Here is a 24,745-nt window from a genome sequence, read left to right on the forward strand (position 1 = left end):
TTCCTACCTGTAACTGATGATCTTCGAGTGGTCATCTGTGCATTCACACTACCCGCCCTCCTTCCCCTCTGCTGCCGGTCATGGTATCTTTAATAGGTGGCGGTGGGAAAGAACTGGCGGGATGTTCACGCCCACCGGGTGAACATGTGCATTGGGGCTGTCGCACTTGCCTACCGGAGTTGGGCAGCAAAAAATCCTGAACTTTTGTACTACTTATTGGGGATCGGCGCTGGCGCTTTATCCCATGAGTGTGAATACACAGATGACCACTCAAAGATCATCAGTTACAGGTAGGAAACCTGTTTTTCCTGCGTGCAAAGCATTTGATGGACTACTGAGCTACAAACCCTAAGAATAGTACCTACAGTATATTCTGGCTTCAAAATATGAGCATTCCACTTGCAAAATAGCTTTCCTTTTAGTACAACTATTTGTTTCAGTCTTCATTGGTGGCTGATTACAAATTAATTTATAAATTATTTTTTTAATGTAGCATTTCACAAGCTCTTCCTACATGGTTAGTCAGAGTAACCAAAGGCTTGTAAACAATTTTGTCTGTTATTAATTTTGGAGGCTTCTCTAGATGTTCTCCATGAGGTTCATATATTGTTGTTGTTGTTATTAATATCCCACTCTTCCCAAATGGGCTCAGGGCAGGTAACATCAAAGGTAAAATAATACATAGATACTAAAATAACTAGCTAAAACATATAGGCAATAATAGCAGTACAATTCAGATGCAGATGATGACCATTTTCTACTAGTACTGATCGCTGGCTGACAAACGAAGACAGATTATGGGCACAGTCTGTCAAAACTCCAATGGGCTCACGGATGGACCAACATACAGTGGTATGTGACAGGGAGGCCATATTGATATTTGGATATTCAGTAGTGTCCACTGCCTCAACTAAAGGCCTGGTGGAACTGCCCTGTTTTATAGGCCGTGCAGACCTGCTACAGGCTCCACAGGGCCTGGGTCTTCAATGGTAGCTTATTCCACCAGGCAGGAGCCAGGACAGAAAAGGTCCTGGCTCTAGTTGAGGCTTAAGTGGACATCCTTTGAGCCAGGGACAACCAATAGATGCTGTTCAGTAGAGCTCTCTGGGGGGTATACAGGGAGAGGTAGTCCCTCAGATATTCTGGCCCCAGACCATTAAGGGCTTTAAAGGTTAACACGATTACCTTGAAATGGATACAGTACTCAACTGGCAGCTAGTGCAGTTGATAGAGCACTGGCTGAATATGTGCCTGTATAGGCATTGCAGTCAGCTGGTGTTCTGCTACATTTCGTACCAGCTGGAGTTTCTGAGGTTCAAGGGCAAGCCAATATAGAGCAAGTTACAGTAATCTAGCCTGGAGGTGACTGTCGCGTGGGTTACTGTGGCAAGATCCTGTGTAGAGAGGTAAGGAATCAGCTGCCTGACCTGCTGAAGATGGTAAAAGGCAGATCTGATAACTTAAGTAACCTCGTCCTCCATAGAAAGCAAGGCATCCAGGATCACCCCAAGGCTTCTAATCCTCAGCACTGGCACTAATGATGCCCCATCAAGGGTTGGGAGCCTGATTCCAGATCCAACTCTGCCCCAGCTCACACACAGGGCCTCCTCCTTAGATGGATTAAGTTTCAGCCAATTCTGCTTAAGCCATCCAGCCACAGCTTCCAGCGCTTGGTCAAGATCTTCTGGAGTAAAGTCCAGATGGCCATCTGTTAACAGATAGAGCTGTTTGTCATCTGCATGCTGGTGACATCCCAGCCCATACCTCTGTACCAACTGGGCGAGAGGCTGCATATAGATGTTAAACAACATCAGTGAGAGAATTGCATCCTGTGGCACTCCACATTCCAGTGGGTACCAAGCACAATCATCTTTCCCTGACCTTGGAGAAAATAAGAAAACCATTGCAAGGCAATCTCCCTAACTCCTATGTCGGTGAGGTGGTGGGCCAACAACTCATGGTCGACTGTGTCAAATGCTGTTGTCAGATCTAAAAGTAACAGGAGCACTGACCTGCCTGAATCCAGGTGTCTCTTGAGGTCATCTGTGAGAGTGACCAACAACTAGCTATATAATGACAACTACTGCACTTCACTCTTATTACAAAAAACAATATGAAATAATGAAGTCATAATGCCTAGCCCTCTTCAGACATTTCAAAGTCTTGTTCCCTTTGAATTTTCTCCTTCAGCATGAGTTCTATGACTTTCCTTTAGTCAATATGTCAAGTGTATTTTTGTCCAGATAAGGAATTGCTTGCTTTGACATGGACATGTTGTGTTTCCAAAGGCTACAGTTGATGCAGCAGTGCAAGATCTGCTTCAGTTGAAGGCACAATACAAATCACTAGCAGGGGTAGACTATAAACCAGTCTCTGCAGCTGGTGCAGAAGACAAAGACAAGAGGAGCAAGGAGAAAGAGAACAAATCTGAAAAGCAGAATAAACAAGAGAAGGAGAACAGTGGCCAGAAGAAAGACAAACAGAAGGATCAAGGTGGCAACAGCAACCTGTCTTCCAGTGGACCAGGAGATGGTCAAGGACCTAAGAAACAAACCAGGTAACAAAAACATGACCCGACTTCAAAGAGAGTCTGAACAACAAGCAGATTGACACTGCATTATTTGAAGGATATAACTACGGCAGAAAGCATTTTATTGGTATTACAGTGCTTTCTTCCCTGCTACTATATTTTAAGGCTTCCTCAGTGTAATTACTTCTGTTTAGGGTTTGTAGAATCTTTCGGGATCAAGTATCGTGTTCTACTGGAGAAAGTTTTCCTTCCAGACGTTTCGTTCTCAGCTGCGGAGAACATCCTCAGTGGCGAGGATGTACTGAGGATGTTCTCCGCAGCTGAGAACGAAATGTCTGGAAGGAAAACTTTCTCCAGTAGAACATGGCACTTGATCCCGAAAGATTCTACAAACCCTAATGATGTTACCAGCCGTGAAAACCTGAAATCTTTGATATTTCTGTTTAGTTTAGTTCCAGTTATTTGCTGCAGTTTTTGTGGAACACAGGAGTGATATATTTTCTACCCAGGTGATACAGTAAAGATGAAGGTAGAGAGAAAGACTTGATAAGGATGTAATAGAGTTAGTTGCAGAAAACATGGTGTTCACATTCAGTGTGGCAGTATAGTGGTTAGAGCCAATTTAGTATCGTGGTTAAGAACAGTGGACTCTAATTTGGAGAACCGTGTGTGATTTTCCATTCCTCCACATGCAGCCAGCCAGGTGACCTTGGGTCTGTCACAGTTCTCTCAGTGCTGTTCTCTCAAGAGCAGTTCTCTCAGTGCTCTTACTGCCCCACCTATCTCACATAGTGTCTGTTTCAGGGAGAGGAAGAAAGGAGATTGTAAGCAGCTCCAGACTCTGAGTGAAGAGCAGGATATAATCTGTCTCTTCTTCTCCTGAATTGCTGTACACACTCCAAATGGTGTAGTTACACTAAATGTATTAATTTTGAGACTGTTGCTACCATTTTATTTGCATGAAGCTTTTAAACATATTTCAGAGTGGCTCATATTTAGTTTTAAGCAAGTCTAATATTTTAAAGCAGGACACTGAAAAAACTAGTGGGGTTTTGTTTTAACTCAATGATGGTGGATGTATTGGTGGCAAATATTTCTAAAATAATGCACCATCTATTAGGTGAGGGAATTTTTCCCCCCAGTACTCATTTTCAAATCGTGCCTCATTCTTTGTATTTAAAAAGTTTTAACTTAATTTATATGTACAAAATATGCTATGAAGAAAACTGAAATTTGTGTGGGTTTTTATTTTGGAATATTGAGGAGTTTGAACATAATAAAATAAAATCTCACTCATTAATGCTGAGCACAACATGCTAAGATTGAAGATATGTTTATGTATTTTATTACTTTAATATTCCATGGAATGCAAGACAGTAATATATGGTTCCCAAGAGTTCATTTGGACAATAGTTAGGCCCACCTTTAACAAGTTTGCATATCTTGTGACCATGATCTAAGACCACATTTGTATTTTTTCCCTATAGATATTTTTGTTGTTTTAGCATCTTTCCCCCTAATCTTCAATATGCAGATGTGAGATTCATTTGCATAGACTGTTCTCAGTGTTTTATTTTTCTTTTAAATATTCCAGGTTGGGTCTGGAGGTTAAGAAGGAAGAGAATCTTTCTGAATGGTATTCTCAGGCAAGTAGATCTCAGTTTTCACTGATAATTATTGCATATAACTTTTCTTCAAAATCATCTATTCTAAGAACTGTGGAGTAAATTATATTGGTGAAATAATGGATTATTTCCCAAATTTTGTTCTGATCATTTAGCTTTTGTTAGAAAATTTGCTCATTATCCCAATATGTATACTACTAATTGTTATGAGGTAAAGTTGAGGTAGAGGAACTGTGGCCACAACACAAAAATAAACAACTTTCCTAAAACAGTCAGCTTCAAAAATGCAACTTCACTTAAAGCAGTTGTTTGGAATTGTTCAAGAAATTGAATATCCAAATGCCCTTAAATGTAGCTATGAACTTCTGGATGATCATGATTCTGACAAAAGGTTTTGTATTATTCAGGCTGACGGTCACATTGACTGGAATCCAACATACAGTACTACTGGCATCAGTGAAATGTAATAGGGATACCTAACTGTGCTGGCTTCATTTTATACATAAATGAGAATCAAAACAAAATCCCCATTTTCTCAGATGACTCTTTTGCTCTAATCTTTGCAGAAATGAAATTGTTACATTCTAGCATTTTTTCCTGTGTACATTTAAACTTGCTGTTTGCAATATTACATCCACCACATCAAAACCTTCTCATTTTTCTATAAAGGTGATCACAAAATCAGAGATGATTGAATATTATGATGTCAGTGGCTGCTACATTCTTCGTCCATGGGCTTATGCTGTGTGGGAAGCTATCAAGGAGTTCTTTGATGCTGAAATCAAGAAACTTGGTGTGGAAAACTGTTACTTTCCCATGTTTGTGTCCCAGGCTGCACTAGAAAAAGAGAAGACACATATTGCTGACTTTGCCCCAGAGGTAATCTTTGGTGCTATATGCTAATGTTGCTTTGATGCTAATACTATATGATTTTTTTAAAATTGTAAAACTAGCTCTAAACAAAATATGTTTATGCATATGCCACTATGAAGGGATAGTTGCAGTGGAATGTATCTTTAAAGCTGTTGTAGAGATTGAGATGAATGGGGAATTCATGCAGTGGAGCTCTTTGCTGCATTCACTGGATCAGAGTGAAGGTAAAAATACATGAGGCAACTAGATATTTGTATAGTTATTTATATTAAATTACATTTCTAGTGAGGGTAAAAAAGATGTCAAGTATTTTAAAAATGTGAGATTTTCTAAGAATTTACATGCATTTGTTTTAGGTTGCATGGGTTACACGGTCAGGCAAAACAGAGCTGGCTGAACCAATAGCTGTCCGTCCTACTAGCGAAACAGGTAAGACTTGGAAGTAAAATATATTAATTACAGAGTCTTTCCCCTTTATGGCAAACTGGTGATGATGAATGTTGTGATGAGAACAATTGATGATGAATGAAATGGAGAATCTTCTGCCATTCCATGTTTAATTATAAAAGCTTTTCTTCATTGGCTTTTTGATTGTGGTGGAAAGCACAACCAACCTGCAATGGCCCCCTAGGCTTTTCAAAGCCAGAGATGTTGAGAGGTGGTTTGCCTTTTTTATGCTGACCAAAAAAATTAGGTTTTCAAAACAAAAAGTGAAAAAGGTGTTATAATTATTTCCTCTCCCCCTCCTTTTGCAGTAATGTATCCTGCTTATGCAAAGTGGGTTCAGTCACACAGGGATCTACCAATCAAACTTAATCAGTGGTGTAATGTGGTGGTAAGTACAGCTCATACCATTACTGTTTGCTATGTCATATATGGTAGTTGTATGTCTTGCTTTCCCATACTATTTGCTTTTTTTTATTAAGGAAAAAACGTAAGGCATCTTGATAGATTTTATTTCATTCCTAGTCTCTCATCCAATCTAATGCACTATTGTCTACAATTAATTGTATAGTAGTGCTGTTAGTTATAATGGGCCAGTTAGCACAGTCATTTGCATGGTAAGGCAGTGACCTTCACACACTCCCCATTGCATGTGCATCAGGCATACCATATATTTGATTGCTGTGCTCCTTCTGTAATCAACAAAGAAGTGGAAGGACTGAGAAATTCCATGTATGGTATCGATAAATGCATGTTACGCTTAAATCACATGTTAGAAATTTGTGTCCCTTCAGATCTTACAATATGTCAGGATTTGTGATTGTGTAAAGCAGCTCTGATTTTATGTAGATATCTGTAGTTGAAGTAATCTATTGATGTTCTGTGTTATTATGAAAATACGTGAGAACCCACAAGATCTTGTGGGAGGCAACTCATTTTTCCCTTCTTCACTATTTCCTCTTTCACTTTCCTGGAAGAACCCCATAGCCTCTTCCCTTTTTCTGCTTCTTTTTCTCCTTCTAGAGTTGCCAACCCCCAGGTTGGGAAATTCCTGGAGATCTCCTGGAATCACAGTAGATTTCCCAGTTACTTGAGATCAGTTCCTCCTTAAGAGTTGTCAGACCCAGGTTGGGAGTTTCTGGAGATTTGGAGCCTTGAGAGGGCAGGTTTTGGGGAAGGAAGTTTCATCAGCAGGTATAATGCCATAGAGTCCAGCCTACAAAGCAGCCATTTTCTCCAGAGGAAATGATCTCTGTCATCTGGAGAGCAGCTGTAATTCCAGGTTATCTTCTCGCATCCACCTGGACGTTGGCAACCCTTGTTCTCCTGGAGGAAATGGCAGCTCCCTAAACCCTGCTCTTCTCAGACTTCACCACAACATCCCCAGGACTTTCCCATCCTGGAGCTGGCAATCCTATGGCCTAGCCCCAGTGAGTCCTCCCTCAAAGACCAAAATAGGACTAGAAAGGACCCTGCCTTTTCCCTCTGCCTTTTTGCTCACTGAAACCCAGCCTGGAATACTGTGTTTGCCTAGCAACAACCTCTGATGGAATCTGTTGCTTAAAGCTTCAGGTGCTCCTTTTATCATGTTGGTGTTTTTAAACTCCACACCCATATATGTTTTTTAGATTTTATATTTTTCTACAATCCTGGGTCCCTTTCAGGTTTGTAGAAAGATCTTCCTTGCCTGTTCACAGTTCCAGTCACTGGAGATTTGGCCGACTTGGCTATTAGTATATGGCTGCTATGATCAAAATTTGGTCCAAATCTTTGTTAGCTTTGTGGTGTGAATAGACTTGTACCTTGCAACATCTGGACAACTTTGAATTCATATCATCTGATATATCATTGCAAATGAGAGTTTTGATCAGTGCTAAGTAATACTTTTTTAAAAAAAAACAAGCTTATTGATGAAGGTTTGTAGCTTTAATACTGAATGACAAACTGTTTGTTTTTCCACACTGAAGCGTTGGGAGTTTAAACATCCACAACCTTTCTTGCGAACTCGTGAATTCCTGTGGCAGGAGGGACACACAGCCTTCTCAACTTACGAAGAAGCAGCGGAAGAGGTAGACTTGCACTACCTTTGCTGAATGGCATTATTTGTCTTTCAGCAATTTTAAAGGATATTTATAGGAAATCATTGCATAAATAGGGCTGGATTATTTGAGTAGTAGTATGTTTTTATTCTACTGCACCCATATTTTCCTGTTTGGGGCTTTGGTGGTGGGTGGCTTCTACTTTGTAATTCAGGATAGTTGCTCAGGAGGAAAAATGGAATGGTGGCTGTTCAGAACCAATGACAAAACTTCTCTGTATATTCAGATAGTGCAGTCTTTGTGTTCCTTCTTTGCATATAAATTAAATCTGCACGTACTTTTATAATACTGCTTGTGTTTGGATCCTATAGAAAAACCTGTAGCAGCTGGCAGAGTAGACATGTAAAAGTGGCCATGCAAAAGACCACTAGTCAGTCTTTTTCAGAGTGGTCAGTCAGATACTTCCAGAAAGCACATGAGCAAGGCCTGTATACAGACAAGGCCCTCTCCTGCTGACTGCTCCCCAGCATCCCAGGAATCTGCTGGCCACATTTGGTTATCATGACTGGTAGCCAGCTATAAATCTCTTCTTCGTGAAGCTTGTCCCAGCGTATTTGCAAGTCACACCCACCGTGTAAAGTTGTATTTTCTTAAGTCTGTATTGAATGTATTCCAATCAACTTCTTAGGGTGACCTAGTATTATGAGAGAGGGGGGAAAGGTCTCTTACCCACTTTCTCTATACTGTTCATTGCTTTGTATCATGTCACCACAGTCACCTTTTTTCTAAACAAAAAACTCCAGATGCTTTAAGTTTGCCCCATAGAGGAGGCATTCCAACCCTGTATTATTTTTTTGCTCTTTTCGACCCGCTCAGCCTGGAGGAAGTTGACGGAATCCTCTCCTCTGCGCGCCCTACAACTTGTGATTTGGACCCATGCCCCTCCTGGCTAATTAAATGCTGCCTGAGGGAGCTAGATTGTCCTTTACGGGACATCATAAATAGATCCCTCTCGGAGGGGCGTTTTCCATCATCTCTGAAAGAGGCTTTGGTCTGACCCCTCTTGAAAAAAAGTACAGCAGACCCGGCCGAATTGGCAAACTACCGACCGGTCTCCAATTTACCATTTTTAGGTAAAATAATAGAGAGGGCAGTGGCGTTGCAGTTGCAGAGCTTTCTGGATGACGCTTCCATCCTAGACCCTTGCCAGTCCGGCTTTCGCCCGGGCTATGGGACGGAGACAGTACTGGTCGCCCTGGTAGATGATCTCCAACGGCATCTGGATCGGGGCGGTGTGGCGGTGCTGATGCTGTTAGATCTGTTGGCTGCGTTCGACACGGTCGACCATCGGCTACTGACCTGCCGCCTCGCCGACATAGGGGTGAGGGGGTCTGCCTTACAGTGGCTCTCCTCCTTCCTCGAGGATCGGGGACAAAGGGTGGCTATTGGGGGCGAGCGGTCCCGGAGGCGCACACTGGATTGTGGGGTGCCCCAGGGGGCAGTTCTCTCACCAATGTTATTCAATATCTATATGCGCCCTCTTGCCCAGATTGCCAGGAGATACGGACTTGGGTGCCATCAATATGCAGATGACACCCAACTCTATCTGCTGATGGATGGCCGGCCTGACTGCGTCCCTGAGAATTTAGACTGGGCCTTGCAGGACATGGCAACTTGGTTGAGGGGGAGCAGGCTGAAATTGAATCCAGCGAAGACAGAAGTTCTTTGTCTGGGTCGGGGCGCTCGGGAAGGGGAAATACCTCTTCCGGTCTTCGACGGGGCGCCGCTGAAAGCGGCGCACCGGGTTAGGAGTCTGGGAGTTTTACTGGAGCCTTCATTATCAATGGAGGCCCAGATTGCAGCCACCGCCAAGTCAGCCTTTTTCCACCTAAGGCGGGCAAGGCAGTTGGCCCCCTTCCTAGAGCGCCAAGATTTGGCAACGGTACTTCACGCAACGGTCACCTCGAGACTGGATTACTGTAATGCCCTCTACATGGGGCTGCCTCTGTACCGAACCCGGAAGCTGCAGCTGGTGCAGAATGCAGCGGCTAGACTGTTGCTGGGGCTTCCTAAATGGGAGCACATACAGCCTGGACTGCGCGAGCTGCACTGGCTGCCAGTTATATATCGGGTTCGTTACAAAGTGCTGGTCATTACCTTTAAAGCCCTATATGGTCGAGGACCTGTCTACCTTAGGGACCGTCTCTCCCCATATGAACCCCAGAGAGCACTGAAGTCAGCCGGAAAAAACTTGTTGACTACTCCCGGACCGAGAGAGGTGAAGCTGCAATGTACCCGTAACCGGGCCTTCTCCTCTGTAGCCCCGAGCCTATGGAACCAACTTCCAGAGGAAATGCGGGCCCTGCGGGACCTTGAACAATTCCGCAGGGCCTGCAAGACCTTCCTCTTCCGACTGGCTTTCGCTGACGAAGAAAGAAATTGCTAATGATAACCGCCATCCTAAAAGAACAGTATTAGCACTTTTATTAACTTAATTAACAAAATTTTAAACCTAATCAGAATTTTAATGCTTAAATGTAATTTTGTGTTTTTTGCTTTCCTTGTATAATTGAAATTTGTATGATGTTGTTAGCCGCCCTGAGCCTGCTCCGGCGGGGAGGGCGGGATACAAATAAAATTATCTAATCTAATCTAATCTTTTCTGCACTCTTCTTCCTTGCCTTGCCCCTCCCCAAGCAGTGTCTTACATATCCCAAAATCTTCTGCTGAAGGTGAAAGGATGCTCATAAAACAGTTTGCAGAGTTGCAGTGAGGAGGGGAAATTGCTTCCTCGGTCTGTTTCTCCAGGAAAGTTGTTTGCTTTAGCATTGGCAGAATTTTGTTTACAACGCTTAGCAGGGAATTTTTTGAGATTGGGGTCAGCTGTGGAAAGCCTAAGGCAAGGAGGTTCTGTTCAGTTGTCTCTGTGTGGGATCTGACTCATAGCAGTTTGCGAAGGTTTGTTGCCTTTCTATATTCAAAAGATTTGGGGATGTTCAATTATTTTAGTAACTGTTATTTAGTTTCAAATAGTAATTCAAACTGAAACTTAAATGTAATGTTGAATAATAGTGGGTTTTGCTCATCCAGGGTGTAGTACACCCAAAAATTGCTTTTGAGTGCCTGCTGGTATTTCCTTGTCATTACTGGCACTTGGGCAGTCAATGGATTTATAGAATGATGGGGTAAACTGGCTGTTTAACTGACAGGGAAGCTTTCTGGTGGGCCACTACCATAGAGGGCTGCTGGTGGCCAGGAGCAAACAGAGCCACACTCCAGCAGCTCTGCCAGTGCTTCAAGGAGCCACTTGGTTGGGATTCATAAGTAGCAGTGACGGTCGGTATCAGCTGACAAATTGCCTCCTTCAGCACTGCTTCCTCTTTGAGAAAGGGTGCAATGGCTGAGCTAGTGGCCCTGCAGTGCTGCCCTGTAGTACAAAGCAGTGGCTGCTTAGATTGGCTTGCTTCAGGGTCATTTTCACTCCCCAATCCACTCCTGGCTGCTGTATACAAGAAGGGCAATTCACCTCATCTTTCAGTTCAGTTACTTTTATTGGCATTGAAGGAGAGATAAAAGAGAAATGTAGATGTACACATATATACAATATAGATGTGTATATATAGAGAGATATATACAATATATATGCAATATAATGGCAATTACTTAATGTTTGAAACGTCATTGTAAGCAACAGTAGAACTGAACTACCAGACCGATAAGTGACTGAGAATTTCATTCCTCAGAATCTCCGTTAGATTTTGTCTGGGGCTTGGGTCTCATTCCTACAGCTTAATACTGTAATAACAGCAAATCCTTATGTATCAGTGGTAGCTGGGTTTGTGGAATATTGTACTTACTTGTTTCCCAATCAAACTTTATAGTAATATTTTTGGAGCCACAAAACTACATGGATAACTTAGTTTCTTCTAACCCTTTAAATGATTTTGATTACTTCTTCCAGGTGTTGCAGATTCTTGATTTGTATGCTAGAGTATATGAAGAGCTTCTGGCAATCCCTGTTGTGAAAGGAAGAAAAACAGAAAAAGAAAAATTTGCAGGTGGAGACTATACAACCACTGTAGAGGCATTTATATCTGCCAGTGGGCGAGCTATCCAGGTATGCAGGAATACATAAATTGTGTACCATTCATGAATGTACAGAAAGAAGAGATCTATGCTTTTTATGTTGGGTTTTTTTTTTAGGGAGCAACCTCTCATCACTTGGGACAGAATTTTTCAAGGATGTTTGAGATTTTTTTTGAAGACCCCAGGATCCCAGGAGAGAAACAGTTTGCTTATCAGAACTCTTGGGGCATCACAACTCGGACCATTGGTGTGATGGCCATGATTCATGGAGATAACATGGGTTTGGTGCTGCCACCCAGAGTAGCTTGTGTTCAAGTGAGTAAAATCAACTGTTAGTCTAATATGCACCTTTTTTCTCATGCTGATATTTCCATTTTATAGAATGATAGATATATATCAGGGGTGGCCAGTGGTAGCTCTCCAGATGTTTTTTGCCTACAACTCCCATCAGCCCCAGCCGGCATGGCTGATGGCTGGGGCTGATGGGAGCTGCATGCAAAAAACATCTGGAGAGCTACCGTTCGTCACCCCTGATATATATGTCATGGGCAGGAACCAATGAACCTTGAATGAAATGGCTTCACAGAATGGATCTCTCACCCTCCCTCCTGCAACTCTCTTCTCCTCCTCACACCACTGCAGAAGCTGCCCCTGCTGATCAGGGGGCCATCATGAGTGGAATGGGATGCAGTTATAGGTGCTGCGAGCAAGAAAGAGGTTTTCTGGCAATGGCCTCCACACCAGTTCTCGTGCAATCTCTTTCTCCATTTGAAATGAACTCACCCTAGGGTGTGTGTTTTATTTCTGCTGTTTGCCCATAAGCTGTAGTCCCTGTTATGTCCATTAATGTACCTAATTTTATTAACGTTGTATCATTATTCAGGTTGTGATTATTCCTTGCGGTATCACAAATGCACTTTCGGAAGAAGATCGGGAAGCTCTGGTGGCAAAGTGTAATGAATATCGAATGCGATTGCACAGTGCAAACATCCGTGTACGTGTTGACTTGAGAGAAAACTATTCACCTGGCTGGAAATTCAATCACTGGGAGCTTAAGGTAAATGTTCGGTTTGGCTTTCTTTGATAATTTGCTTGTTGTCAGGCTTTTTGTTTGCTTGTAATTTGGAGCAGCAGCAGATGTAGAAGAATGGAGGAGTCACCAGTTATCTACTCCATTCTGACCTCTAGTGGAGAAACCTAATAAAGCAACTATTGGTAAATGACATTGTGTGCCATTTGCAAGTCTTAACGATAGGACGTTTTGGAGGTCATTAATTCATAGGGTCGCCATAAGTCAGAAGCAACTTGACATTACACAAGTACATACATTTTGATTGGTCTTAATAAGCGGTGTTATGTGATTTTGGTTTTTTCATTTTATTTGGAAAGTATTTCTTTTGGTGGATGGGTGAAGGGGCTGGTGCAGTGAGAACTTAATTAGTCTGGTACTTTTCTCACTCAGATAAAATATAGGGACTGTAGATCTGGCTTATCAACATTTTTAAAAGAGACTTTTAAATAATCTCTCCATACTTTGCCCAGGGATAAATTACCTTTAATCCCTTTACCATGTTAAACAAAAATCATCATTTCTAATCCTCAGCATGGCTCTATTCCTGGATACTTAAATTCAGAGACTGGAGCCTTCAACAGACAAGATGGATCTTTCTACAAACCTGAGAAAAGCCCAAGATTTGCAGAAAAATCTGAAATCTAAAAAATATATTGAGGAGTATTAACACCTGCCCCAACAGAAGCAGCTCCTGTGGCTTCAGGAAATGAAATCCCTCAGTGGCCATTGCTAGGCAACCACAACAATATTGCCAGCCTTCAAGTCTTCTGTCAGTAAAAAGCAGATGGCAAGGCTCTTTTGGCCTCTGAGGGAGGACTTATCAAGGCTAGGCCTGACAACAACCACAGGCGTCTCACTACCACACAACTGGCATGACTTAACCAAAGTCTGCTGTTTGCTATTGTTCAACAATAGCAGGTTCACAAAAGTGAATGTGGTATAGTGGATAGATTTTTAGATTAGGATCTGAGATGCTTTTATTCCTCATAGGAGAGAAACTTGGGGTATATATGAAGTAAATACGTTATAAATAGAGCTGGCACATAAATGAATAGGGGGGCACATAAAAGGTAGGTTGGTCGGTGAATAGGAAGGAGAAAAGGAAACAGAAAGATGAGGATATGGGGGCTGCTGGGAGGAGAGGAAGAGGGCATAGTTTAGGGAGGTTGAGCACAGGTCTGTCCCTGATGCAAACTAGCCTGTCACTGTGGTCAACTCCATGTAACTCAGCCACAGTTTACTTGGGATGAGGCTGCCAGGGGGAGGGAAAGGTAGGAGGAGTGATAACAGTAGGTTAGTTTATGAGTAAGGAGGAGAGAAGGAAGCAGGAAAAGGAGAAAGTGAAGGAAGATATAGTAGGGGAGGGGAAAATGAGATGCCCCTCCTTCAAGTCCTTATGGGTCCCCTGTTTGTATTACATAGTTTTGGCCAGGTGGAATTTTGTGAGCTTTGAATGTAACCAAAATGAATCCCTGAACATGTTGTTTGTGATCTGCATAACACAAAAAGGTATACAAAACTCATTTTGTGACCTTCTTTACTTCTAGGGTGTGCCAGTGAGGCTTGAAGTTGGACCAAGAGATATGAAAAATTGTCAGTTTGTAGCTGTCAGAAGAGACACAGGAGAGAAGATGACTTTTACTGAAGGTGAAGCAGTGGACCAACTCAGACATATTCTGGAAGAGATCCACAATAATCTTTATAACAGGTTAGACCTGGAGCAAGCCATCTTCTATGATTATTATAAAACACAAATTTCATACTTTGCAGTCATCCTGTCATTGGGTTCCAAAGGTGCAGTAAGAACATAAGAAGCCATGTTGGCCAAAGGCCCATCATCCAAAACATAAGAACATAAGAAGCCATGTTGGCCAATGGCCAAAAAACCAGGCATCATCAGGAGGTCTGCCAGCAGGGCCAGGACACTAGAAGCCCTCCCACTGTTGCCCTCCCCCCCACAAGCTGCAAGAATGCAGAGCATCACTGCCCCAGACAGAGAGTTCCATCAATACATTGTGGCTAATAGCCACTGATGGACCTCTGCTCCATATGTTTATCCAATCCCCTCTTGAAGCTGGCTATGCTTGCAGCCGTCACCACCTCCTGTGGCAGTGAATTCCATGTGTTAATCACCCTTTGGGTGAAGAAGTACTTCCTTTTATCAGTTTTAACCCGACTGCTCAGCAATTTCATTGAATGTCCACGAGTTCTTGTATTGTGAGAAAGGGAGAACAGTACTTCTTTCTCCGCCTTCTCTATCCCATGCATAATCTTGTAAACCTCTATCATGTCACCCCTCAGTTGACATTTCTCCAAGCTAAAGAGCCACAAGCGTTTTAACTTTTCTTCATAGGGAAACTGTTCCAATCCTTTAATAATTCTAGTTGACCTTTTCTGCACTTTTTCCAATGCTATAATATCTTTTTTGAGGTGTGGTAATCAGGACTGTACACAGTACTCCAAATGAGGTCACATCATCAATTTGTACAGGGGCATTATGATACGTATGAGAATGTATCCATATGAGAAGCGTCTTGTGAGCTGCCCTGAGCCTGTTTCGGTGGGGAGGGCGGGATATAAATCTAATAAATAAATAAATAATAATACTGGCTGATTTGTTTTCACTTCCCTTCCTAATAATTCCCAGCATGGCGTTGAACTTTTTTATTGCAATCGTACACTGTCTTGACATTTTCAGTGAGTTATCTACCACGACCCCAAGATCTCTCTCTTGGTCAGCCTCTGCCAGTTCACACCCCATCAACTTGTATTTGTAACATTATGAAAATTGAATAGAGAATTAATTCAAGCACAGTTCTTGGTAATAAACTTTTTATTTGGCTGCATTCAGTGCATGCATATTGATCTCTGGATTATTACAGTTTAAGCTAATAGACTATTGGGTTCATCATTCAAACCTCCTCGATGTATGGAACTGTGGTGTGCCATGCTACAATTTAGAATGTTGGCTGTTTGTTCATTGAATATCTGAATACAGGCCAAGGAGACACACAAGCAATCAGTCAAGAGCAGAGTAGTATAAGTATAACATAGACCGAATCCATTTTGCAAAAAACCTTTTGTTTGTAGTAAAATAGAATATCTTTATGATTGTTAAAATTCAACTCTTTGCATGGTCGACTTACATTACAGACTTGGTTCTGAAGAAAATATTTTAGTAAATTCATGTCTCTGTATACCCTGATTGAATTTCTTCTCCTTTAGAGCTTTGGAAGACCTTAAAAACCACATGGTGGCAGCCAACACAATGGAAGAGTTTCAGAGGGAGCTTGATTCAGGGAAGGTAAGAAGTTTTAAATATGTCTGGAATCTTGTTCTCATTTACAGATGTTAAACTAGTGTTGAAGCCATGTGCATGCACACTGCCTTCAGTGGTTTTTACAGGCATAAAACTTCGCAATCATATTTGTAGCACTATGCACTGCTTCAAAAATTTCCCTTTAAGGCTGGCTCACATGAGCTCTTCTACCACACATGGGTAAATTTCATGCTGGCTGATACTAGCCTAGGGGCCATCCATATGAGAAGCATCCGTATATTCGCAGTGCAGCAAACAAGATGAGTCACTGCAACAAGTTAGTGGTGAAAGCCATAGCACAGAAGTAATGTATGAATTAAGCTAGGATTTTTGCTTCATGGTTTTAAATAACATTTGCAAAAGAAAAGACGGAATAATTGCTCCTAAATCATTAGACTCCTGTTGTCAACCAATGTTACCGTGACCATACCAGACATAAATACTTGTAGCTGATTATATATTGTAATTGTTCCAGTATGAATAACTATAAAATGATTACCCAACAATATAAGTAGTGTGAGAGTTCAAAGAACACATTGTGTGCGTCAAGTAATTTGTTTTATCTGATTAAAACAGAAGGTATCAAGTACATGTGGAGATTTTGTATGGCAAGAGGTTACTGGGTTTATGAAGCACTCTAATAGCGTTGGAGTGTTACAGGTTGTCATGGGAGCAGTTTAAGCCTAGCTGCTAGTTTATGTTAATGCTACTGATTTTACAGTGGCATTGACTTTTTTGGGAGGGGGGAGCAAATTGCGTTCCTCCATATCATCTTCAGGATAAATGACTACTTTACAGTGTACTGATAAAGTCTAAGCATGCTGTTGCTTTGCTTCTTGAAATAAACTTAGCTTTGGGACCAGGGTATTTTCTACCCAGTGCCTGAGAGTCTGGGTTGTCAGGGTGTCTACACATACTACACCAGGGAGGGATTTCCATATGATCTGATGCTACCAGTAAAGCTCCCTGGAGGATTTGGACACAAACTTTCCATTGGCATAACATTATTTATTAAAATTCATTACAGTATTTGGGGTGAGTGCCTTTTGTTAATAGCATCCATTTCCTTATTTGTTACAGTTTAAATTGTTTAAGTACAGTTTCGGTACAGTTTAAATACTTGATTGTTATTTAACTATATTAGGCAGATGAAATTACCTAAGTATGTTTTGTAAACTTGAGTACCTTGGCATACATTTATTGAGTGAAAAGGAAAAACTGCATTTATTATTGTGCACTTAAGAAACTTTGATTGCGATTTTTCTTTTATAAATTTAAGCTTTTGTTAATCAGAATTAAACTTGCAGAGCAATCCTGTGCAGCACCTGTATCACAGTAGCCAGCCACTACCTAACTATGGTGGCGCTAGTACTTTCCCTATGGGGATAAATTATAGGCAGCCAGAAGACATTGTTGGTTAGCAGTTAACCAGGGTAACATCTGTAGCAACTGCACCACTATGGTCAGTGGAGATATTGTGTGGAGGTGGTAGCACTGTGAAGGACAGGGCCACTTAGTCATGTGGCTAGGGGTGGAATCCAGCATCCATCTCAGGGATACTCCTTCACCCAGACTACCCTCTGGCTCTTCCCCTTCACACAGCAGCTTGCGAGATAAGGGAGGGAACCTGTTGTTAGGTCAGCTTTGGAGGTGCTGCTGGGCTGCCTCTATGTTGGCAGTTTACTATGACGAGTGACACCTACAGAACCATCCGCAGCCACCTGAGAGCCCTCTCTCTTAGTCACAGGTGGGGCAGGGAGGCGTGTCGAGCTCCTGTCATATAGTCAAAACCAAGCAGACAGACATGGTTGTGGCACAACAGATTTTATTGAACTGCAAACCATGATGAGATGTGAAGACTCCATTTGCTGCCTCCCTGGGACCATAGGGAGGAGGACTGAGGATCTGTGGCATGGCATGCATCTATGTGGGATGGCATTGCAGGTGGAACTTGGCAGGGCTGGCCAGCTGCAGTGCTCCACTCCAAGCAGAGGGCTGGGACAGCAGATTGAACAGAATGGGGTGGGGGAGGCAGGACTTGCCATACTCACAAGTCTGTTGGATCTTCACCTGCAGGAAAGCAAAACAGAGATCCATGCAGCCATGGTAAGCAGTCACGAGTGCCATGTGGGGCTTAGCCATGGATGTATTGTCCTGACAGGGTCCACAAATGCAGTCCCATGAGAGGGGGGCTTTGCCATGACACCCCCCCCCCCACCCCGAGGCACATGATCGTACCATCTGAATTGAACTCACTGGTCCTATGTTGAAATCCTCAGGGATTACTGGTGAGCTATCCACAGCAGCAGCTGTGGCTTGAGGCTCTGATTCTGCAAGGAAATGGAATCAAAGGGTTGCCTGGCAAAATGGTACACGGCATACAGTGGGGCAGCTGCCAGACCCTCTCCCCAACAACAGGTCCTGTCCTCTGCTGAGGATGCAAAACAGGCAAACGACAGAACATTCCTCTCCCCTCTCCCCACCCCCCCACCGCAGATCTGGGAAACTTTCCTGGGATCTTTTCCCATGACGTGTCAGGGACAATGGTGCTGTGAGGCCATGGCTTGCGCCACCCCTGCACAAACTCAGTGCTGGGCTTGAGTGCAGGAAGTGCTGTTGTGGCACCCAGTTTCAGGCAAGGCTAATGGGGAAGCAGGTTTGGGATCCTTGCCCTTGCTTACGTATGCGGTTGCCCCTTTGAGTCCAGCCTCTAAAGATGGGTACCTGGTAGGGTTCTGAAATGGGAGAGGTCATCCACACAGTATGGACTTTGCTCTCCTCTTTGGGTGTTAGTGCTAAGTGTTCTCCTGTAGTGCTGAGTGTCCTCTCTTGCTGCTTATCTGCACAGCAGGGAACTCTGAGGTAAGTCTTGAGCTGCAAACCCTAAGTACTGAGTTGTATGATGGTCTGGCTGAAGTTTTTGTAAGGGGGGGGCACAATTGGCTGCTGAGGAGGGGGAGGGTGGTGATTGGCTAAGGCTGTAGTAGCATCCTGAGCTCCTCTGAGCCCAATTGGCATGGCTGCAGTGTGTGTTTGGGGGGAAAGATACTTGATTTTTTAGTTCAGTTGGCTTCTACAGGCTATGTCATGGTTTTTGTTGGCATAATTTTCTGCCTCTGGCAGGGGGCTTTACCAGGCAGAAAGGGCTCAGGGAGCCAACTAACACTGGCTATGCCCCCAAAACCACCCTCGGCTATGCCAGCACAGAAATCTACAGCTCAGTTGCGCCAACAGGCAGCTGCTGTGGGGCTTTACTGGCACCGAAGAGCAATGAAATGGCTGTGGCACTTACACTGGTGTATCTGGACATACGCTGACAGAAAGGTTGGTTGGCTTCCTAAGCACTTCTGTACTCGATCCCCTCACCCCAGATTGTGCTGTTGGTCACTCAAACCATGCTGAATTGTGAGAATTAATCCTACGTGCTAAATGTACTGTCTGGATTTGGTTTCTGTCAAATTTCAAGTGCACCAAATGATTGTAAAGCTTTTATAACTTGGAAAGCAAACAGTGTAGCAAACATCTTTATTGAAATGTGAACACAGTCACCTGAAGTTCAAGAACTCCCAGCACTCACATACTGCTGGATTGAAGAACAGAAGGAGTAACCCCATCTGTCATTTCCTCAGACCCACACTCCAACTGAGCCCTGCATATGCCTCAGAAACCATGTGGGGCTCAGAATTTAGGCCAGTCTAAATCGGAAGTGCCAGGGAAAATATACAACACTACAGCTAAAATAGCTACTGACTGGATTTTGGAAAGAGAGACTTGAGTTCAAAATCGCTTTTAAAACTACGTATTTAAAAGAAATGCATTAGGGTTTCATGTATTATTAAATCAGAAAGTCAGTCCTCATGCAGCACTTATACACTGTAACACATGTCTACTCTGATATAAGAACATATTTTTATCTAACCCCCTCTTGAAGCTGTCTATGCTTGTAGCCACCACCACCTCCTGTGGCAGTGAATTCCACACGGTAATCACCCTTTGGGTGAAGAAGTACCTCCTTTTATCCGTTCTAACCTGACTGCTCAGCAATTTCATTGAATGCCCATGAGTTCTTGTATTGTGAGAAAGGGAGAAAAGTACTTCTTTCTCCACCTTCTCCATCCCATGCCTAATCTTGTAAACCTCTATCATGTCACCCCACAGTCGACGTTTCTCCAAGCTAAAGAGCCCCAAGCGTTTTAACCTTTCTTCATAGGGAAAGTGTTCTAAACCTTTAATAATTCTAGTTGCCCTTTTTTGCACTTTTTCCAATGCTATAATATCCTTTTTGAAGTGCGGTGACCAGAATTGCACACAGTATTCCAAATGAGACTGCACCATCGATTTATACAGGGGCATTATGATACTGGCTGATTTGTTTTCAATTCCCTTCCTAATAATTCCCAGCATGGCGTTGGCCTTTTTTATTGCAATCGCACACTGTCTTGACATTATCAATGAGTTATCTACCACGACCCCAAGATCTCTCTCTTGGTCAGTCTCTGCCAGTTCACACCCTATCAACTTGTATTTGCAGCTGGGATTCTTGGCCCCAATGTGCATTACTTTGCACTTGGCCACATTGAACCTCATCTGCCACGTTGACGCCCACTCACCCAGCCTCAACAGATCCCTTTTGAGTGCCTCACAATCCTCTCTGCTTCTCACCACCCTGAACAATGTAGTGTCATCTGCAAACTTGGCCACTTCACTGCTTACTCTCAACTCCAAATCATTTATGAACAAGTTAAAGAGCATGAGACCCAGTACTGAGGAGTATATGAGGAGGGAAAAGGATCTTTGCCCTTCCCAAGACAGGCTCAGGGTGGGTCACATCAAGGATGTTGGCCCTGTACGCCACCCTGAGCCTGCCTTGGCGGGGAGGGTGGGATAGAAATTTAAATAAATAAAAATGATTACATAGATTCTAAAACATGCACTTGTTGCATTGTTATAACACACAAATAGGCAGGAGATGAATGCATTGTAGGGTGAAGGGATTCTGTTTTGCCCAGATCTCTGCCATCCCCCGCAGGACAAAGAGCCAGGTGAGGTTGAGCAGTGGTAAAGAGGGGGAGAATGAAATACCCAGCACTACTTTTCTAATTCCTCCCCCCTTTGCCATTTTAAACTTTTTAAGCAGTATAATTTAGCTTTACTTTTCAAAATTTGGACCGGTAACCTGTGCTGCAGTTATGTTTTGTGCAGAATGTATATCCTGCCTTTCTGCCCTCACAAGGACCACCAAGATGGCTAACAATTAAAAACATACATGATAAAACCACTTGAAACCATTTGAAACCTTTACAGAGTGTATACATATATAGAATGATAAAATGGACATATGAGTGTGCATAATGCTTTGGCCATTGTCCACTTTACCCATACATGTCTTTAACACGTCTCCTTCATGTTATTGTAATTTCTTTCTTTTCCACTTGCCCTGTTAAAATACATGAAAATGGAGAGATTTATAGAGCAAAGTGAGAAAGTGGCAGTTCAATGCAAAGAAATGTCTCCTTCTGCTCCTCAGTGTTAAATACCAGGCATAAACTCCAATTTAAGTTGCTAACCTCTCCATTTCTTAAGAGCTTGATGTGGGTACCAGTGATTAAATATCGGGGAGGCGGGGAACTGTTGCTTGGAAATTGTTCTTTAGGTGAGAACATCTAACTTAAGAAACTGGATTGGGAAATAAAAAAAGAAAATTGTCTTTGTATCATTCACTGTAGAAAAACTCAAAGATGTGTTTGCCTCTTCAATTTCAAAGTGGTAATATTATGTCATTTCACATCCTTTAATTTTTGCGTAATGTTTTATCAAGATTTACCACAAATGGGAGATTTACTATTCCTCCCCAATGTGCATTAAAAATCCCATCAGACTGTTCTTAATACTGGGAAAGGCTATGCTGGGTTAAGAAGACAACGATGATGACATTGGATTTATATTCTGCCTTCCACTCAAGAGTCTCAGAGCAGCTCACAATCTCCTTTATCTTCCTCCCCCACAACAAACATCCTGTGAGGTGGGTGGGGCTGAGAGGGCTCTCACAGCAGCTGCCCTTTTAAATACAAGTTCTGCGATAACTATGGCTGACCCAAGACCATTCCAGCAGGTGCAAGTGGAGGAGTGGGGAATCAAACCAGGCTCTCCCAGATAAGAGTCTGCACACTTAACCACTACACCAAACTGGTATTATACATGGACTAATCCTGAACAATGGAAGCCAATTGTTTAGTGTTCTAGTGCTGCCAGTTTATGCGTTTTTAATATAATTTTATAACTTTAACCATGTTTAAATTGTTTATTTTTTTCAATGTTTCCCACCTTATGAATCCTGACTGGGTTGGATTTTCTTGCCTTCTCAGATTGTGCAAATTCCATTCTGTGGTGAAATAGACTGTGAGGATTGGATCAAGAAAACCACTGCCAGGTAAAAAAAATGTAAAAGATAAACAGGATTCATAAAACATAAATTTATACATTATAAAACATAAATTTATACATTTATACATTAAGCTGTACCATTTATACTATATTCTTAACAGTTGCAATGGCATTTCTCAAAGGTTTACATAACACAGTGCCCTGTGGAGGTGGCTCCTACTCTGAAAGATCAGCTCACAAGGCCATGTGATCTGTCTTAGAAAGGGAATAGGAAGGGATATTTGTACTAGGCTTATGAAAGAAGAACAGTGATAGAGAATTTCCATGTCACATGAGGTGTAATCTGCAATAAAGTGTGAAAGGTTCTGTGATTCATAAGTGGAAAAACATTTCCATTTAAAACTTACTTGAATTGCTGACCTCAGTAACTGGCCTGCACAAGCATGGATTGTAGCTCATCAGCCACAAAACCACTTTGTGCAGCATTCCCACAAATGAGCAACAGATTCTCTGCCCCACCCCTTGTTAATCTTCATCCCTTGTGCTTGGCTTAGACTGGGGTATAGGACTATCTAGAAAAATAATAAATGGGGAGGATATAATATACCACAGGGCATATACCTATATCCTAGCTCACAACTTCTAAGTATTGTTATTTCAGACAGCTGGTAATTCAACAAAACCTACTTTGTGTTTCAGAGAACAAGACCTTGAGCCAGGTGCTCCATCCATGGGAGCAAAAAGTCTCTGTATTCCCTTCAAACCTCTCCGTTTGCTGCAGAATGGAGAGAAATGTGTCTGTGGAAAGAAACCTGCCAAGTTCTACACCCTCTTTGGTCGTAGTTACTAAGCTTCTAGCTGAAAATATTCCTTGCCTTTTGAGTGCTCAACTTTTTAAAATAAGACTGAAATATTCCAAGATGCTATCAACTTTTGTTACTTTTCAGAACAACGATTAATAAAGCCATATGGTGTCATATCCCTTCAGTCAGTCAGACTCACAGTAATGCACAGATTTTTCTGTATACAACATCTCTAATAATAAATATGTATTGTCAGCTGTTTTTTGGCTTTTTACTGATGTTGGAGGATACATGCTTGTGTTAGATCATGTATACACAAAGTTGGCAGTTAATTTTTTTTTAAAATTTTTTATTTGTATCCCGCCCTCCCCGCCGGAGCAGGCTCAGGGCGGCTAACAGCATCAGTTATGCAGGTAAAAGGATTTGGTGGCACTTTAAATCCTCATCTGAACAAATTATGTATTTATTAATCTGGTGTGGCAGTCAAATTGATCCCCAGGGTAAGACAGAGTAATTTTAAAAAATGGATTTCACTGACCATTGCATCAACTGCAAAGAAAAAAAAAATCCCTTATACGTCATTAAACTCTCTTTGACCTTGTAGGAATAAAACAGTAAGGATACCAGGGAGAGAATACAATTTTGTGAACTTCACCTTACATATTCATTTCACTTTCTTGTTCTGTTCAGTTGGGAGTAAAAATGATCCATGGCCAACAGAGTTTACATTGTTGCTTAGAAAAATAACAAGTGGGGAGGATATAATATATCACAGAGCAGCTGACCTCTATGGTACTGATGAATAAATGTTGTAGATAGTAGGATGTTGTAGATAGTAAAGCATCAATTCACACACACACTTCTGTTACCGTGCAGTCCTATACCCCAGTCTAAGCCAATTGTTCAGAAGTGGTTTTTTTTTTTTTAAATATTGTCCAGAAAGTGGGGGGGGGGGGGAAGCTATGTATGCAAATATAGTGGAAACGACTCTTTGGGAAGCTGGAGACAAGCATATCTCTCATGTATCCATCATGCTTACCAATAAGGATTTCCTTTTCTAATGTTATAGAATATTTACTGGCATACAAAGAGGTTTAATGACCATGCAGCAGTACTAATGTCATGGGCGTGATCTATCCTGAATTAAGCACATTTTAATTTATGTTTGCTTCAGTGGAAGAGAATTGAACTCATCCAGTTTCAACTGAATTGTTTATAGCACATTTTCTAATTCCTCAAAGTGTTTCTGTATACCATATATCAGGAAGACTCTAGGCTTCCTTAACCTAATTCTGCCTTCTTATTGATCTCAAAGCATGTGTACTCAGGTCTTGGGGGGTGGGGGAGGAATCAAAGGGAAACGGTTCTTCCTTCTAGTCAATTTGATCAAAAGGGAAGTATTTGAATGCAATATTGATGACATTTTTTAAAAAAGAGCTGTTCTGAATCATTTCTTCGAAGCTTTACTGATTCAGAAGCCATCCTTGTTTTAATTTTTTTTCTACTTTTTCTTCAAGTCCTATCGATGAATAGTTATCATAGTGAAGACAGCAGTTGTACTCAGATGAAT

At 42.1% G+C, this 24,745-nt stretch overlaps 1 protein-coding gene across 12 annotated transcripts in view; it reads left to right on the forward strand.

Annotated features, from left to right (window-relative positions):
* Positions 1-23,433, forward strand: part of EPRS1 (glutamyl-prolyl-tRNA synthetase 1) — an 85,975-nt gene extending 62,542 nt beyond the window's left edge. For all 12 annotated transcript variants that reach the window (XM_060246375.1, XM_060246419.1, XM_060246411.1 and 9 more), the window contains 13 exons: positions 2,289-2,557; positions 4,125-4,176; positions 4,825-5,034; positions 5,385-5,457; positions 5,784-5,863; positions 7,440-7,541; positions 11,473-11,628; positions 11,715-11,912; positions 12,481-12,654; positions 14,217-14,377; positions 15,895-15,973; positions 22,354-22,418; positions 23,072-23,433. In XM_060246375.1, coding sequence (XP_060102358.1) covers positions 2,289-2,557; positions 4,125-4,176; positions 4,825-5,034; positions 5,385-5,457; positions 5,784-5,863; positions 7,440-7,541; positions 11,473-11,628; positions 11,715-11,912; positions 12,481-12,654; positions 14,217-14,377; positions 15,895-15,973; positions 22,354-22,418; positions 23,072-23,222 — 1,770 coding nt within the window. In that variant the 3' untranslated portion in view covers positions 23,223-23,433. The remainder of the gene's footprint in view (positions 1-2,288; positions 2,558-4,124; positions 4,177-4,824; positions 5,035-5,384; positions 5,458-5,783; positions 5,864-7,439; positions 7,542-11,472; positions 11,629-11,714; positions 11,913-12,480; positions 12,655-14,216; positions 14,378-15,894; positions 15,974-22,353; positions 22,419-23,071) is intronic.
* The last annotated feature ends 1,312 nt before the right edge of the window (positions 23,434-24,745 follow it).

The sequence above is a fragment of the Heteronotia binoei genome, chromosome 1, assembly GCF_032191835.1.
Source record: "Heteronotia binoei isolate CCM8104 ecotype False Entrance Well chromosome 1, APGP_CSIRO_Hbin_v1, whole genome shotgun sequence".
Lineage (NCBI taxonomy): Eukaryota > Metazoa > Chordata > Lepidosauria > Squamata > Gekkonidae > Heteronotia > Heteronotia binoei.